The sequence below is a fragment of the Salmo salar genome, chromosome 16 (assembly GCF_965601325.2).
Source record: "Salmo salar chromosome 16, fSalSal1, whole genome shotgun sequence".
Classification (NCBI taxonomy): Eukaryota; Metazoa; Chordata; class Actinopteri; order Salmoniformes; family Salmonidae; genus Salmo; species Salmo salar.
This window is the reverse complement of record NC_138306.1, coordinates 44,101,926-44,117,241: the sequence shown is the minus strand read 5'-3', so window position 1 is coordinate 44,117,241 and position 15,316 is coordinate 44,101,926. Positions and strand designations below refer to the sequence as shown.

The following is a 15,316-nucleotide window of genomic DNA, read 5'->3' as shown; positions in this document are numbered from 1 at the left end:
GCTTCTCTCAAGGCCATCACTGTTAAACAGCCATCACTAGCACATTAGAGGAAGCTGCCTATAGGCATAGACTAGAAATCACTGGCCACTTAAAGGAACACTAGTCACTTTAATAATGTTTACATATCTGGCATTACTCATGTATACTGTTTTTCTATACTATTCTGTATCTTAGTCCGTTCCGCTCTGATATCGCTCGTCCATATGTATATAGTCTTAATTCATTCCTACTTAGATTCGTGTGTATATGTTGTGTAATTTGTTAGATATTACTGCACAAGCATTTCGCTACACCCGCAATAACGTCTGCTAATCAAGCGCATGTGGCCTATAAAATTTGATTTGAGAAACATCAACACAGCATGATGCTGCCGCCACCACAATGCTTCACCATAGGGATGGTGCCAGGTTTCCTCCAGATGTGACGCTTGGCATTCAGGCCAAAGAGGTCAATCTTGGTTTCATCAGACCAGAGAATCGTGTTTCTTATGGTCTGAGAGGCTTTAAGGTACCTTTTGGCAAACTCCAAGCGGGAAGTGGCTTCCATCTTGCCACTCTACCATAAAGGTCTGATTGGTGGAGTGCTGCAGAGATGGTTGTCCTTCTGGAAGGTTCTCCCATCTTCTCAGAGGAACTCTAGAGCTCTGTCAGTCACCATTGGGTTCTTGGTGACCTCCCTGACCAAGACCCTTCTCCCCCGATTTCTCAGTTTGGCCGGGTGGCCAGCTCTAGGAAGAGTCTTGGTGGTTCCAAACTTCTTCCATTTAAGAATGATGGAGGCCACTGTGTGCTAGGGGACCTTCAATGCTGCAGACATTCTTTGGTAGCCTTCCCCAGATCTGTGTCTCAGAGCTCTACGGACAATTTCTTCGACCTCAAGGTGTGGTTTTTGCTCTGACATGCACTGTCAACTGTGTGACCTTATATAGACAGGTTTATGCCTTTCCAAATCATGTCCAAACAGTTGAATTTACCACAGGTGAACTCCAATCAAGTTGTAGAAACATCTCAAGGATAATCAGTGGAAACAAGATACACCGGAGCTCAATTTCGAGTCTCATAGCAAAGGGTCTGAATACTTATGTAATAAGTTATTGATGTTTTATATTTTGAATAAATTAGCAACATTTTCTAAAAGTCTGTTTATGCTTTGTCAATATGGTGTATTTTGTGTGTGTGTAGATAATTTTAAAATGTTTATTCCATTTTAGAACAAGTAACGTAAGAAAATTTGGAAAAGTCAAGGGGTCTGAACTTTCCGAAGGCACTGTATGAAGTTCAGTTTGACAATAGATTGAGCATGACTTGAATCAGTCGTACGCATGCGCACTACATCAACATTGTAGCAGCAGAGAGAAGACAACATAAACATTTTATGTAACTCTGTAGCAGAGATGCATACAACAGCAGCATTTTATGTTTCATACACGAGACGAGCGTACTGCTAATTGACTCAGCACGGTGCTGTTACAATTGTAGCTATTACTACGAAGACACTGCTATATTGCCGACTTGTTTCGTTGCAAAAGAGTTCCCAGCCACGTCAACTTCATCCGTGGCAGTAAAGTTCATCGGATCTAGATTTTAACAGGGTGAGCATCTGGGTCATGTCAGTTAAGGTGGTACTGCCAATATCGCCCTAAATGTCCCTAACTTGTTCGCAAACCAGCAGGAAGATTAGTAAAGATTATTCGCTGTAAATTAGCTGAAAGTTAGCTGAGTAGTTAGCCATACTTGCTAACGCGTTAGCTAAGCTAAACGAAGCTAGCTGGCTAACGTTAGCAAATTAGCTCTGGTGATCCAGCCAGGCTACAACAATGAACTACTGCATTTTCTCTAGCTAGCAGCAGTGCAGCATAATGAGATGTTTTCAGTGTCATTATTCGGAAGACTGGTGTCTTGTATTTGTAAGTGCTAAGTAGCTCACCATTATAATTACTTATGATGTTAGCTATGATAATTGTTTTATATTGGTTACAGCTTTTTTGTTACATATGGAGAAAATGTTACAATGACGACAGTAGCTTAATACGAATACAAACATACCATATTGTCAGGCTAGTTACACAAAGGGGACTTGGTGTCACATGACCAATGAAGACCGAAAAAGAGGGTGCTTTCATTATCCCCTGCACAAGAAATGGGGGATGTGAAAAGCATTTGCAATTTTGATTACTGTAGGATAGTGTTAGACGATACACAATTTGATGGTGTAAATATAAATTATTATTCATTAAGTAATATATTTTAATGTATGTTTTAAAATGGTCTACTTCCACAGTGAAACGGTATAGTAGACCCTTTAAATGGCTCAACCTTTGCTGAAACACCCCACAAGACATTGAAAGGTGCTTGTATGTGGAGTCTCTATCATGTCAACTTGTTGATGTGTTGCCAATGACCCGTGCTCCTATCCACAAAATGGAGGCCGATAATTGCCCTGCTGGAAACAAGGTGGAACAAACAGTTTCCTCCCCTCAACAGGAGAACACTGCTTGTGGTGGACCTGCTGTAGGTGATCCAGACAGTCAAAGCCAGTCACCTAAAGCTGCCTCCAAGGCTTCCCACCCTGAATCAGAGGACCTGGACTCCTTTAACCTGATAGAGCCCCCTCCTCTGGACTGGAGGTCAGACGACTCTAGTGAAGCAGGGTCAGTGGAAGAGATGGATGACCCCAGCTTTCCTCCCTCCTTGGTCCCTGTGGACAGTCCAGAGGATGTACTAGGTGAGTCCCTATCTGCTGGGGATGGAGTAGGTGAGTCCCTACCTCTCTTGGACACCAGTGACACTGTAGCTTTTCCTGTGGTAGTTAGCCAGGAGGAGTTAATCAACTTTGCTCCTGAGGATAGAACCCCAACTGAACAGGTCCTGGATCCTTGCGAAAAGGAAAGAGTGGTGGAGGAAGAGAAGAAGGTTGAGGTCTGGAGACCAGGTGACGAAGACCACACTCGGATCCACCACCTGTTGAACCGACTCCAAGTCATCAGAGAAAGCCCTCTCCCCAGGGACTCAACCTCTGACCCTACATCATCAGCGTTCTCTGAGTCCTCGGACTTTGACCCTCCATTCCCATCTCTGTTGACTGACGTCAGCCCTTTCCTACCAGAGCAGAACCTGAACCAGGCCTCGGGGCTGCTGTTCTCTGAGAGTCAACAGAGAGACCTATTAGGGCTGCTGGAGTGTACAGAGATAGGGGTTCCCCAGCCCAGTCCTTCTGATACCCAGGTTCCTCATTACGTGGCCCGGAGAGAGGAGATGGATGCGGTGGTGTCTGTCTCCTACAACCAGGAGGACGGGGAGAGGTTCTGGGACCACTTTGGGAACAGCGGGCGGCTGCGCCACAGAGATGACTCCGTGGACTCTATCTCCAAGGACGAGGTCCCAGAGCCTGTGTGGATGAAGTTAGGGGAGGAGGCTCCAGAGGAGGTCAACGATGCAGAGAACCGTGAGCGGGTAGGTTTGACATGCTGAAAGATGGTTATTAATGATTAATGGTGGTGTTATTATACTGAACAAAAATATAAACACAACATGCAACAATTTCAACGATTTTAAAATTCATTAGGCCCTAATCTATGGATTTCACATGACTAGGCAGAGGCACATCCATGGGTGGGCCTGGGAGGGCATAGGCCCTCCCACTTGAAGAAGCCGAGGTCCTGGGCTGGCGTGGTTACACGTGTCTGCGGTTGTGAGGCCAGTTAGACGTACTGCCAAATTCTCTTAAGCAACGTTGTAGGCGGTTTATGGTAGATAAATGAACATTCAATTCTCTGGCAACAGCTCTGGTGGACATTTCTGCAGTCATCATGCCAATTGCACGCATCCTCAACTTGAGACATTTGTGATATTGTTCTGTGACACAACTGCACATTTCAGAGTGGCCTTTTATTGTCCCCAGTACAAGGTGCACCTGTGTAATGATCATGCTTTTTAATCAGTTTCTTGATATTCCACACCTGTCAGGTGGAGGGATTATCTTGGCAAAGAAATGCTCACTAACAGGTCATGAAGAACAAATTTGTGCAAAACATTTCAAAAATATCATTTTTGTGTGTATGGAACATTTCTGTGATCATATTTTTTTTTTTGCTCATGAAACATGGGACCAACACTTCACATTATTTTTGTTCAGTAAAGTATCAGTTATTTTGCTGATGATTGATTGGTTCAAATGAGCCGTGTCTTTTACTTTGTTCAATTATCATTGACCTCTTCTCTTACAGGGCACAGAGGACCACCCAGCCTATAAAGATGGTAAGCTAACATAGGCTATGTAAAACTTCTGTGCTTCTTTTATTGGAATCTCAATAATAATAGTAGTAATACATTTCTGATAAGTCACTTTGTTTTTGTGTCAGTGCCTGGCCCCTGTGACCCAGATGACCTCCTGGATGGGGTCATATTTGGGGCCAAGTACCTGGGCTCCACCCAGCTCAAGTCTGACAAGAACCCTTCCACCAACGCCCGAATGAAACAGGCCCAAGAGGCTGTGGACAGGATCAAAGTAAGTTTACTTTTGGCATTTTAGCCATTTAGCAGATGCTCTTATCCCGAGCAACTTACATTTAGTGCATTTATTTTAAGGTAGCAAGGTAAGACAACTACATATCTCAGTCAATTGGGACCGTTGGGGTTTAGAGTGCGCTGCGGCAGAACCTTTTCCATGTTTTTTCCCCGCTGTGGGATGGTGCTACAGTCAGTCATAGATGCTTTATTGAGGAAAAGTTTTACTATCAACAAAGTCAGTGCTAGTAAGAAAAGACAAGCTCAAGTTCAATGGTAGGGTGTTTTCTTTCCTTCTACTTTTTGAAGAGGTAGGTTTTTAGACATGGTCGGAGGATTGGCAGGCACTGTGCTGTCCTGACATTAGGGGGAAGCTTGTTCCACCATTGGGGTGCCAGGATGGAGTACAGATTTGACTGGGATAAGTGGGAACTGGGAGGGCCAAGAGGCCAGAGGTGCCAGAATGGGTCAGACAGACCATTCTGCTAAAAGTGTTGATCTGTCATCACATCATCTGCTCTTGTCTTTCTCCAGGCCCCAGAGGGAGAGTCTCAGCCTATGACTGAGGTGGATCTCTTCATCTCCACTCAGCGCATCAAAGTCCTCAGCGCAGACACACAGGTTTGGTTTGACTGGATGACAAAGTAGTTAAGATAATTCCTTGAATAGCAGTGTCTCTAATTTGAGTCGTACTCAGCCTGTACAGTTGAATAGTCAAGAGAATTTTGTGACAGTTTTTCAGCTTTCTCGCTTCTGAATGGCTGACTGGTCCTAGAGATATAGCGGTTGCTGTTAAACTAGCCTGGCTGTCTTCGTTGTTAGACCCAGTGGGAATGGATCTATCATGGATTTTTTTATTAGTGTTAAACTTACACCTAAAGGTTCAGCACCTGGTTTGACCGTGATCTTGCAGAGTTACTCCACCTCAAGAATTGCTTTTGGCAAAAGACTCGGCACATGCTGACTGGCTCTCGTTCAGGCAAATCAAATGTGTTTCTATAGCCCTTCTTACATCAGCTGATATCTCAAAGTGCTGTACAGAAACCCAGCCTAAAACCCCAAATAGCAAGCAATGTAGGTGTAGAAGCACGGTGGCTAGGAAAAACTCCCTAGAAAGGCCAAAACCTAGAGAGGAACCAGGCTATGAGGGGGGGGCAGTCCTTTTCTGGCTGTGCTGGGTGGAGATTATAATCGAACATGGCCAAGCTGTTCAAATGTTCATAAATGACCAGCATGGTCAAATAATAATAATCAGAGTAGTTGTCGAGGGTGCAAAAGGTCAGCACCTCAGGAGTAAATGTCAGTTGGCTTTTCATAGCCGATCATTGAGAGTATCTCTACCGCTCCTCCTGTCTCTAGAGAGTTGAAAACAGCAGGTCTGGAGCAGCAGCACGGCCAGGTGGACTGGGGACAGCAAGGAGTCATCATGCCAGGTAGTCCTGAGGCATGGTCCTAGGGCTCAGGTTCTCTGAGAAAGAATGACAGAGAGAGAGAATTAGAGAGAGCATACTTAAATTCACACAGGACACCGGATAAGACAGGAGAAATACTCCAGATATAACAGACTGACCCTAGCCCCCCGACACATAAACTACTGCAGCATAAATACTGGAGACTGCGACAGGAGGGGTCAGGAGACACTGTGGCCCCATTCGATGATACCCCCGGACAGGGCCAAACAGGCAGGATATAACCCCACCCACTTTGCCAAAGCATAGCCCCCACACCACTAGAGGGATATCTTCACCAACTTACCATCCTGAGACAAGGCCGAATATAGCCCACAAAGATCTCCGCCACGGCACAACCCAAGGGGTGCGCCAACCCAGACAGGAAGACCACGTCAGTGACTCAACACACTCAAGTGATGCACCCCTCCTAGGGACGGCATGGAAGAGCACCAGTAAGCCAGTGACTCAGCCTCTATAATAGGATTAGAGGCAGAGAATCCCAGTGGAGAGAGGGGAACCGGCCAGGCAGAGACAGCAAGGGTGGTTCGTTGCTCCAGTGCCTTTCCGTTCACCTTCACACTCCTGGGCCAGACTACACTCAATCATAGGAACTACTGAAGAGATGAGTCTTCAATAAAGACTTAAAGGTTGAGGCCTACATGGGTAGGCAGACCATTCCATACAAATTGAGCTCTATAGGAGAAAGCCCTGCCTCCAGCTGTTTGCTTAGAAATTCTAGGGACAATTAGGAGGCCAGCGTCTTGTGACCGTAGCGTACGTGTAGATATGTATGTACGACAGGACCAAATCGGAAAGATAGGTAGGAGCAAGCCCATGTAATGCTTTGTAGGTTAGCAGTAAAACCTTGAAATCAGCCCTTGCCTTAACAGGAAGCTAGCACTGGAGTAATATGATCAAAGTTTTTGGTTCTAGTCAGGATTCTAGCAGCCGTATTTAGCACGAACTGAAGTTTATTTAGTGCTTTATCCGGGTAGCTGGAAAGTAGAGCATTTCAGTAGTCTAACCTAGAAGTGACAAAAGCATGGATTAATTTTTCTGCATCATTTTTTGATAGAGAATTTCTGAATTTTGCAATGTTACGTAGATGGGGAAAAAAGCTGTCCTTGAAACAGTCTTGATATGTTCGTCAAAAGAGAGATCAGGGTCCAGATTAACGCCGAGGTCCTTCAGTTTTATTTGAGACGGCTGTACAACCATCAAGATTAATTGTCAGATTCAACAGAAGATCTCTTTGTTTCTTGGGACCTAGAACAAGCATCTCTGTTTTGTCCAAGTTTAAAAGTAGAACGTTTGCAGCCATCCACTTCCTTATGTCTGAAACACAGGCTTCCAGCGAGGGCAATTTTGGGGCTTCAACATGTTTCATCGAAATGTACAGCTGTGTGTCATCCGCATAGCAGTGAAAGTTAGCATTATGTTTTTGAATGACATCCCCAAGAGGTAAAATATATAATGAAAACAATAGTGGTCCTAAAACGGAACCTTGAGGAACACCGAAATTTACAGTTGATTTGTCAGAGGACAAACCATCCACAGAGACAAACTGATATCTTTCCGACACATAAGATCTAAACCAGGCCAGGACTTGTCCGTGTAGACCAATTTGGGTTTCCAATCTCTCCAAAAGAATGTGATGATCGATAGGATCAAAAGCAGCACTAAGGTCAACAGCTTTTTCTAACATTTTTGAGAGGAATTTTATATTTTCTTGGTCAAGGTTTGGCTTTTTCAAGAGAGGCTTTATTACTGCCACTTTTAGTGAGTTTGGTACACATCCGGTGGATAGAGAGCCGTTTATTATGTTCAACATAGGAGGGCCAAGCACAGGAAGCAGCTCTTTCAGCAGTTTAGTTGGAATAGGGTCCAGTATGCAGCTTGAAGGTTTAGAGGCCATGATTATTTTCATCATTGTGTCAAGAAATATAGTACTAAAACACTTGAGTGTCTCCCTTGATCCTAGGTCCTGGCAGAGTTTTGTAGACTCAGGACAACAGAGCTTTTGAGGAATATGCAGATTTAAAGAGCAGTCTGTAATTTGCTTTCTAATGATCATGATCTTTTCTTCAAAGAAGTTCATTAATGTATTACTGTTGAACTGAAAGCCATCCTCTTTTGGGGAATGCTGCTTTTTAGTTAGCTTTGCAACAGTATCAAAAAGAAATTTTGGATTGTTCTTATTTTCCTCAATTAAGTTGGAAAAATAGGATGATCAAGCAGCAGTGAGGGCTCTTCAATACTGCACGGTACTGTCTTTCCAAGCTAGTCGGAATGATTCCAGTTTGGTTTGGCGCCATTTCCGTTCCAATTTTCTGGAAGCTTGCTTCAGAGATTTTCTGTATACCAGGGAGCTAGTTTCTTATGACAAATATTTTTAGGGGTGCGACTGCATCTAGGGTATTGCGCAAGGTTAAATTGAGTTCCTCAGTTAGTTGGTTAACTGATTTTTGTCCTCTGACGTCCGTGGGTGGAGTCTGGAAGGGCATCAAGGAATCTTTGGGTTGTCTGAGAATTTATAGCACAACTTTTGATGATCCTTGGTTGGTGTCTGAGCAGATTATTTGTTGCGATTGCAAACGTAAAAGAATGGTGGTCCGATAGTCCAGGATTATGAGGAAAAAAATGAAGATCTTGCAAATGAGAAATAAGTGCACTCAGGCTATCCGGCAGGCCCAAGTTAATTACTTTAAGGAGCAGTTCTCTCTCTGTGGGTCTAACACCAAGAAGTTCTGGAAAATGGTTAAAAACCTGGAGAATGAACCCTCCTTGCAGCTGCCCATGTCCCTTAACACCTCCAAAACGAAGGTCATGTGGTTTGGTAAGAAGAAGGCCTCTCTCCCCACAGGTGTGATTACTACCTCTGAGGGTTTAGAGCTTGAGGTAGTCACCTCATACAAGTACTTGGGAGTATGGCCAGACAATACACTGACCTTCTCTCAGCACATATCAAAGCTGCAGGCTAAAGTTAAATCTAGACTTGGTTTCCTCTATCGTAATCGCTCCTCTTTCACCCCAACTGCCAAACTAACCCTGATTCAGATGACCATCCTACCCATGCTAGATTACGGAGACGTAATTTATAGATCGGCAGGTAAGGGTGCTCTCGAGCAGCTTGATGTTCTTTACCATTTGGCCATCAGATTTGCCACCAATGCTCCTTATAGGACACATCACTTCACTCTCTACTCCTCTGTTAACTGGTCATTTCTGTATACCTGCTGCAAGACCCACTGATTGATGCTTATTTCTAAAACCCTCTTAGGGAGGAGGGAGGAGTGAGGCCTATCTGAGATATCTACTGCAGCCCTCTTCCTCCACATACAACACCCGTTCTGCCAGTCACGTTCTGTTAAAGGTCCCTAAAGAGCACACATCCCTGGGTCGCTCGTCTTTTCAGTTTGCTGCAGCTAGCGACTGGAACGAGCTGCAACAAACACTCAAACTGGACAGCTTTATCTCAATCTCTTCATTCAAAGACTCAATCATGGACACTCTTACTGACAGTTGTGGCTGCTTTGCGTGATGTGTTGTTGTCTCTACCTTCTTGGCCTTTGTGCTATTGTCTGTGCCCAATAATGTTTGTACCCTGTTTTGTGCTGCTACCATGTTATGTTGCTACCATGCTATGTTGTTGTCTTAGGTCTCTCTTTATGTTGCGTTGTCTCTCTTGTCGTTGTGTGTGTGTGTTGTCCTATATTTTAATTTAATACGTTTTTATTCCCAGCCCCTTTCCCCGAAGGAGGGCTTTTGGTAGGCCGTCATTGTAAATAAGAATTTGTTTTTAACTGACTTGCCTAGTTAAATAAAGGTAAAAAAAGACCAAATAAAGTGTTAGTAAACAGTTAAATGTTTCTATACATTCATCCCTCCTGTTTCTCCTATAGGAGGCCATGATGGACCACCCTCTCCAGATGATCTCCTACATCGCAGACATCGGCAGCATCGTGGTCCTGATGGCCCGCAGGAAGCCGGCCGTGGGCCGTAAAGGCCAGGAGGGGAACCCCACCGGGGCCAACTCCCCCGGGCCACAGAAAAAGTGCTGCATGATCTGCCATGTGTTTAACTCCGATGATGTGAGTCAGCCAAGTGGAAACCGTACAACATTATGTCCAATATGTTTTCTGTTTCCGGTGCTAGTCTTTTTCTACAGTACTTGAGCCAACTTGTCGTTGTCTTGCCTAAGCAACTAGGTAAACCAGCTTTGTTAAATAAAGAAAGGAACAGCCTGGCACACAGGTTCGTTTTCCATGCCAGGAGTCGATTAACAGGAGGAAACACTAATTAGCAGTTCATTACATTATTATACGTTATGGTTCGGTTTAATAATACGTTAGCCACAGCCTATTTTGGCTACTTGAAATACTTGTGAGAAGGAACAGGTATGTAAAGGATTACCATACTGTTGGCTGCCAGTCTGGGACATGTCTGAACACGCCCACTGACTCACTGTCACTCTCCTGCATGTAGGCCCAGGTGATCGCTCAGGCGATTGGCCAGGCCTTCGGTGTGGCCTACCAGCAGTTCCTCCATGCCAACGGCATCAAGGCCAGCGAGCTAAAGCCCAGCGAGTACAGTGACTACCTGGGAACACAGGAGCTCTACAATGGAGACCTGGTGCACTTCTCTGATTCAGATAACATCAGAGAGGTACAGTAACACTCAATTTCAGCACCTTGTTAGGACCAGCCGGGGTGTCCTTTTAAATGTAGGTCTACAAATGCGGTATTCCTCCTGCCCTGCAGGGATTCTCAACCCTCTCCTTGGGGACCACCAGACATTTCACATATTGGTTGTAGCCCTAAACTGGCACTCCTGATTCAATTAGTCAACTATCACCAAGCCCTTAACAAATCGAATCAGGTTTGCCAATTCAGGGCAACAACAAATGTGTGAAACATCTGGTGGTCCCCGATGAGAGCTTTGGGAAGTACTTGTCTAGATAACAATCTGTTGTAACATTTGGTTGTTCATGGAGATAATATTGTCCTTAATAAACCAGAGGCATTTGTGGTTTTACGCTATGCAACAACCACTTACTCTTTTGCTCAAGACACTAATGAAACAGATTCATACATTTCATGATTTTAGTGAAATGTACATCAATGTTGTTCAGTTAAGATAAAAATACTTTTAAACTGGGTTAGGTACTCCTTGAACTTGTCCACTGTTTTACATCTTGAAAGGTGTTTCCCTACTGAACACCACCCAGATGAAATTCCATCTTTCTCTTAAACCACCTCCCTGCTGTCTGTCCAGGTGTCCATCTCCAAGGCTCCTGGGGAGATAGTGGGGGTGGCAGTGGTGGAGTCAGGCTGGGGGTCCATCCTGCCCACGGTGGTGGTGGCCAACCTGCTCCACGGTGGCCCTGCAGAGCGCTGCGGGGCCCTCAGCATTGGAGACCGCATCATGTCCGTCAATAGCACCAGCCTAGTGGGCCTCCCCATAACCACCTGCCAGAGTATCATACGGGTAAGAGGGGGTTGTGTTGTGCCTCTGTGTTTCATTAGTTCCTGTGACTGTTGGCTGTCTATCATGTAGTTCCTAGAATGCACCCTAGATGGTACTGTATTGCTGAAGTCATACAGCAGGGTTCCTCAACTGGTGGCCCACGGGTTATTTTTATTTGGCCCATGTTGACTCCAATGCTTCTCACAGTTGTGTCAAGTTGGCTGGATGTCCTTTGGGTGGTTGACCATTCTTGATACACACGGCAAACTGTTGAGCTTGAAAAACCCAGCAGCGTTGCAGTTCTTGACACAAACCGATGCGCCTGGCACCTACTACCATGCCCCGTTCAAAGGCACTTAAATATTTTGTCTTGCCCAATCACCCTCTGAATGGCACACGCACAACCCATGTCTCAATAGTCTCAAGACTTTAGATGTCCTTTAGCCGGTCTCCTCCCCTTTATCTACACTGATTGAAGTGGATTTAACAGGTGACATCAATAAGGCATCAGCTTTCACCTGGATTCACCTTGTTAGTCTGCCATGGAAAGAGCAGGTGTTCCTAATGTTTTGTATACTCAGTGTATGATCGAATACAAATGTAATCAAGGTTTGAAATTACAGATTATATCTTTTTGGGCTTCTGGTCAATTTGCAGTCTACAAGTTATTCATAATTATGTTCCGGCCCCTTGACCATCTGCTCTAGAAGATAATGTAGTTGATGATCCCTGTCATAGACTGATGCGGGTGTCGAGTGGGAGATCAATTGGTGGAAATGTTTGCGTTCTAAAGTATAATTTCGGCATGAGGTTGGACTTGATGGTAGGATGTTGGATTTGTTCACCTAATGTTGTTGAATGTATTCTACGCACATGACATGGATGCACACGCACAATACCCATTCTGTGAATGCCTTTCATCATGTACGGAGCACAGAACGCAATTAGATAGTGAATGGATACTTTAAGGTGACATAGAAATGTATGTTTGCAGTAATCTCTCCATTATTTGTATGATGTATTTCCCCCTTTCTTGTTGTTTTTATAAAAGGATTTGAAAAACCAAGCCGAGGTGAAGCTCAGTATTGTCCATTGCCCTCCCGTCACCATGGCTATAATCAAGCGACCGGACCCAAAATTTCAGTTGGGCTTCAGTGTGGAGGACGGCATTGTAAGTGACAGTTACTTTGTATATCATTTTACTCTTCATTTTTATTAAAATAAAAACAATGAATACATATCCAACTGCCAGACAGGATCTAACGTTCAGGTTATTCATGTTTTATTTATGTCAATATTTATTTGGCTCAGGCCCTGTCCGTCAGTAGTGAGTAGTATGCATTTGAAGTAATTTTTTGTTTCTCACTGCGAACATGGTCTTGAAAAAAGTTCATCTGAAATCAATGTGGTCTGAAACAGATTTTTCGATTGAATAGTACCTGTACGGCATCCATTTTCTGAAAGTCCATAGTAGTAAAGCAAAAATGGTAAATTGCCCACTTTCATAGCCTCACTTCACAGCCTTCAATCACCTCAACTGTCTCGTGTATTTTTTCATTCTGTATCTTTCTCATACCCATGTTGCCTTGAGCAGATCTGCAGTCTGATGCGTGGAGGGATCGCAGAGAGAGGGGGCATCCGGGTCGGACACCGCATCATTGAAATCAACGGGCAGAGTGTGGTAGCCACTCCTCACGAGAAGATCATCCACATTTTGACTAACGCAGTCGGGGAGGTGAGAGGAATTCAACCCCAACTCAGAAGCACTAGATTTAACACTGACTTTCATTTCAAGAAGCCTACTTTCTCTTTGCTGACAGCATTACTCAGTTCGTCAATTAATTGGTCAAAGAAATATTAGCTTTGTCATTCATAACTGCTCATCTTTCTGAACAGATTCACTTGAAGACAATGCCAGCCTCTACATATCGCCTTCTAACGGGACAAGATACGCCAGTATTTCTCTGAGAGAACGGAGAAGAGAATGCTGCTGTGCTCTCAAGCAAACAAGCTATACGCAGGCCATTTTCCATCTATACACATGCTCACTTGCAGTCTCATTTGATTTTCTTTCTCCCCATATGCAATTGTACTGTATCAGCTGGCTACTGATACACATAAAGGGGTTCCCCACCTGTACAGAATGTTTGTATGTATGTTGGAATTACATGATGATGCAGCACATTTAGATTTAAAAAAAAATAAAACTCAGTTTATATTTATGAGATGTTTTAAAGCAAATTATAACTAAGATTGCCAATAGGAAAAGTTAGGTTAATTTTCGACTATACTAAGTATCTTAACAGGAACAGCATGAGTATGTGCAATTAATGTCTTCCACCACCGCTCTTTAGTTGCAGATGTGCCTCCGTTGAACTTGAGTTAATGGAGAGAAGCCTTACTTAAGGAAGATATCTCTCGTTGTTTCGTGCTTCCCGCCTCATTCTATTTTGGTATTTTATTAGGATCCCCATTAGCTGTTGCTGAAGCAGCAGCTACTCTTCCTGGGGTCCACACAAAACATGAAACATAATACAGAATGACATAATACAGAACATCATTAGACAAGAACAGCTCAAGGACAAAACGACATACATTTTTTAAAAGTCACACGTAGCCTACATATCAATACATACACACAAACTATCTTGGTCAAATAGGGGAGAGGTGTTGTGCTGCGAGGTGTTGCTTTATCTGTCTTTTGAAACCAGGTTTGCTGTTTATTTGAGCAATATGAGATGGAAGTTCCATGTAATAAGGGCTCTATATAATACTGTACGTTTTCTTGAATTTGTTCTGGGTTTGGGGACTATGAGAAGACCCCTGGTGGCATGTCTGGTGGGATAAGTGTGTGTGTCAGAGCTATGTGTAAATTACTATGCAAACAATTTTGGGGATTTTTCAACACAATGTTTCTTATAAAAAGTGATGCAGTCAGTAACTCCTTAACTCTTAGCCAAGAGAGACTGGCATGCATAGTATTTATATCAGCCCTCTGATTACAATTAAGAGCAAAATGTGTCGCTCTGTTCTGGGCCAGCTGCAGCTTAACTAGGTCTTTCCTTGCCACACTGGACCACACGACTGGACAATCAAGATTAGACACAACTAGAGCCTGCAAAACTTGCTTTTTGGAGTGTGGTGTCAAAAAAGCAGAGCGTCTCTTTTTAACGGCTAGACAATGTCATTGACCAACATGCACGTCAACAGGCTCCTACATGAGTTTAAAATTGTTATTACACTGTATCTCCGAACGGTGTACTATTAAAATGCTGAAAGATGTATTTTGCATGCCATTCCCATTTCAGTGCCTGGAAGAATTCATAATGTTGACTTCTGTATTTGCAGAAGATAACTTTTAGCGTTAGAAAGAGATTTTTAATGACTGCAGTTTTGGATGTTTATTAAATTCGATCTATCCCTGGCAATTGCCATTGTTTTTATTGATTATGGACTAGGGATGTGTGACTAAACCATGTATTGTAGGCTGTTTCTCTAATGGTATTGTGTGATATGTTTTGTCGTTGCTCTACCGCCACAGTTTTTTATATTTAATCCAAAAACTGACAAAAACAAAGTGCAGACTAACCTGTGACATATCAACATCATAGAATACTCATACCTGTGAGTATCAGTATGGTGGTGCATTCTCTTCAATGTATGGATCTTATTTCGTATAAGTTTCAGGCCTGACCCCACAGTGACAGAGCTGGATTGGACAGTAATGAGAGGCTGTCTTGCGCCCTGCATCATTCCTATGATAGGAATATGGCCTGGCCACATTGGTCATAACAGGTCAGTACCTGGCTCATAAACTCAGCAAAAAAAGAAACGTCCTCACTGTCAACTGCGTTTATTTTCAGCAAACTTAACTTGTGTAAATATTTGTTTGA

General features: G+C 43.6%; 1 protein-coding gene across 1 annotated transcript; it reads left to right on the top strand.

Annotated features, from left to right (window-relative positions):
• Window positions 1–1,387: 1,387 nt before the first annotated feature.
• Window positions 1,388–14,851, top strand: apba1 (amyloid beta (A4) precursor protein-binding, family A, member 1 (X11)). The gene is given in 11 exon segments (NM_001173707.1): window positions 1,388–1,592; window positions 2,282–3,453; window positions 4,227–4,257; window positions 4,362–4,507; window positions 5,041–5,127; window positions 9,860–10,048; window positions 10,443–10,622; window positions 11,232–11,444; window positions 12,475–12,594; window positions 13,018–13,158; window positions 13,320–14,851. Coding segments are annotated over 10 exon segments (2,235 nt in total). The 5' UTR covers window positions 1,388–1,592; window positions 2,282–2,397; the 3' UTR covers window positions 13,392–14,851.
• The last annotated feature ends 465 nt before the right edge of the window (window positions 14,852–15,316 follow it).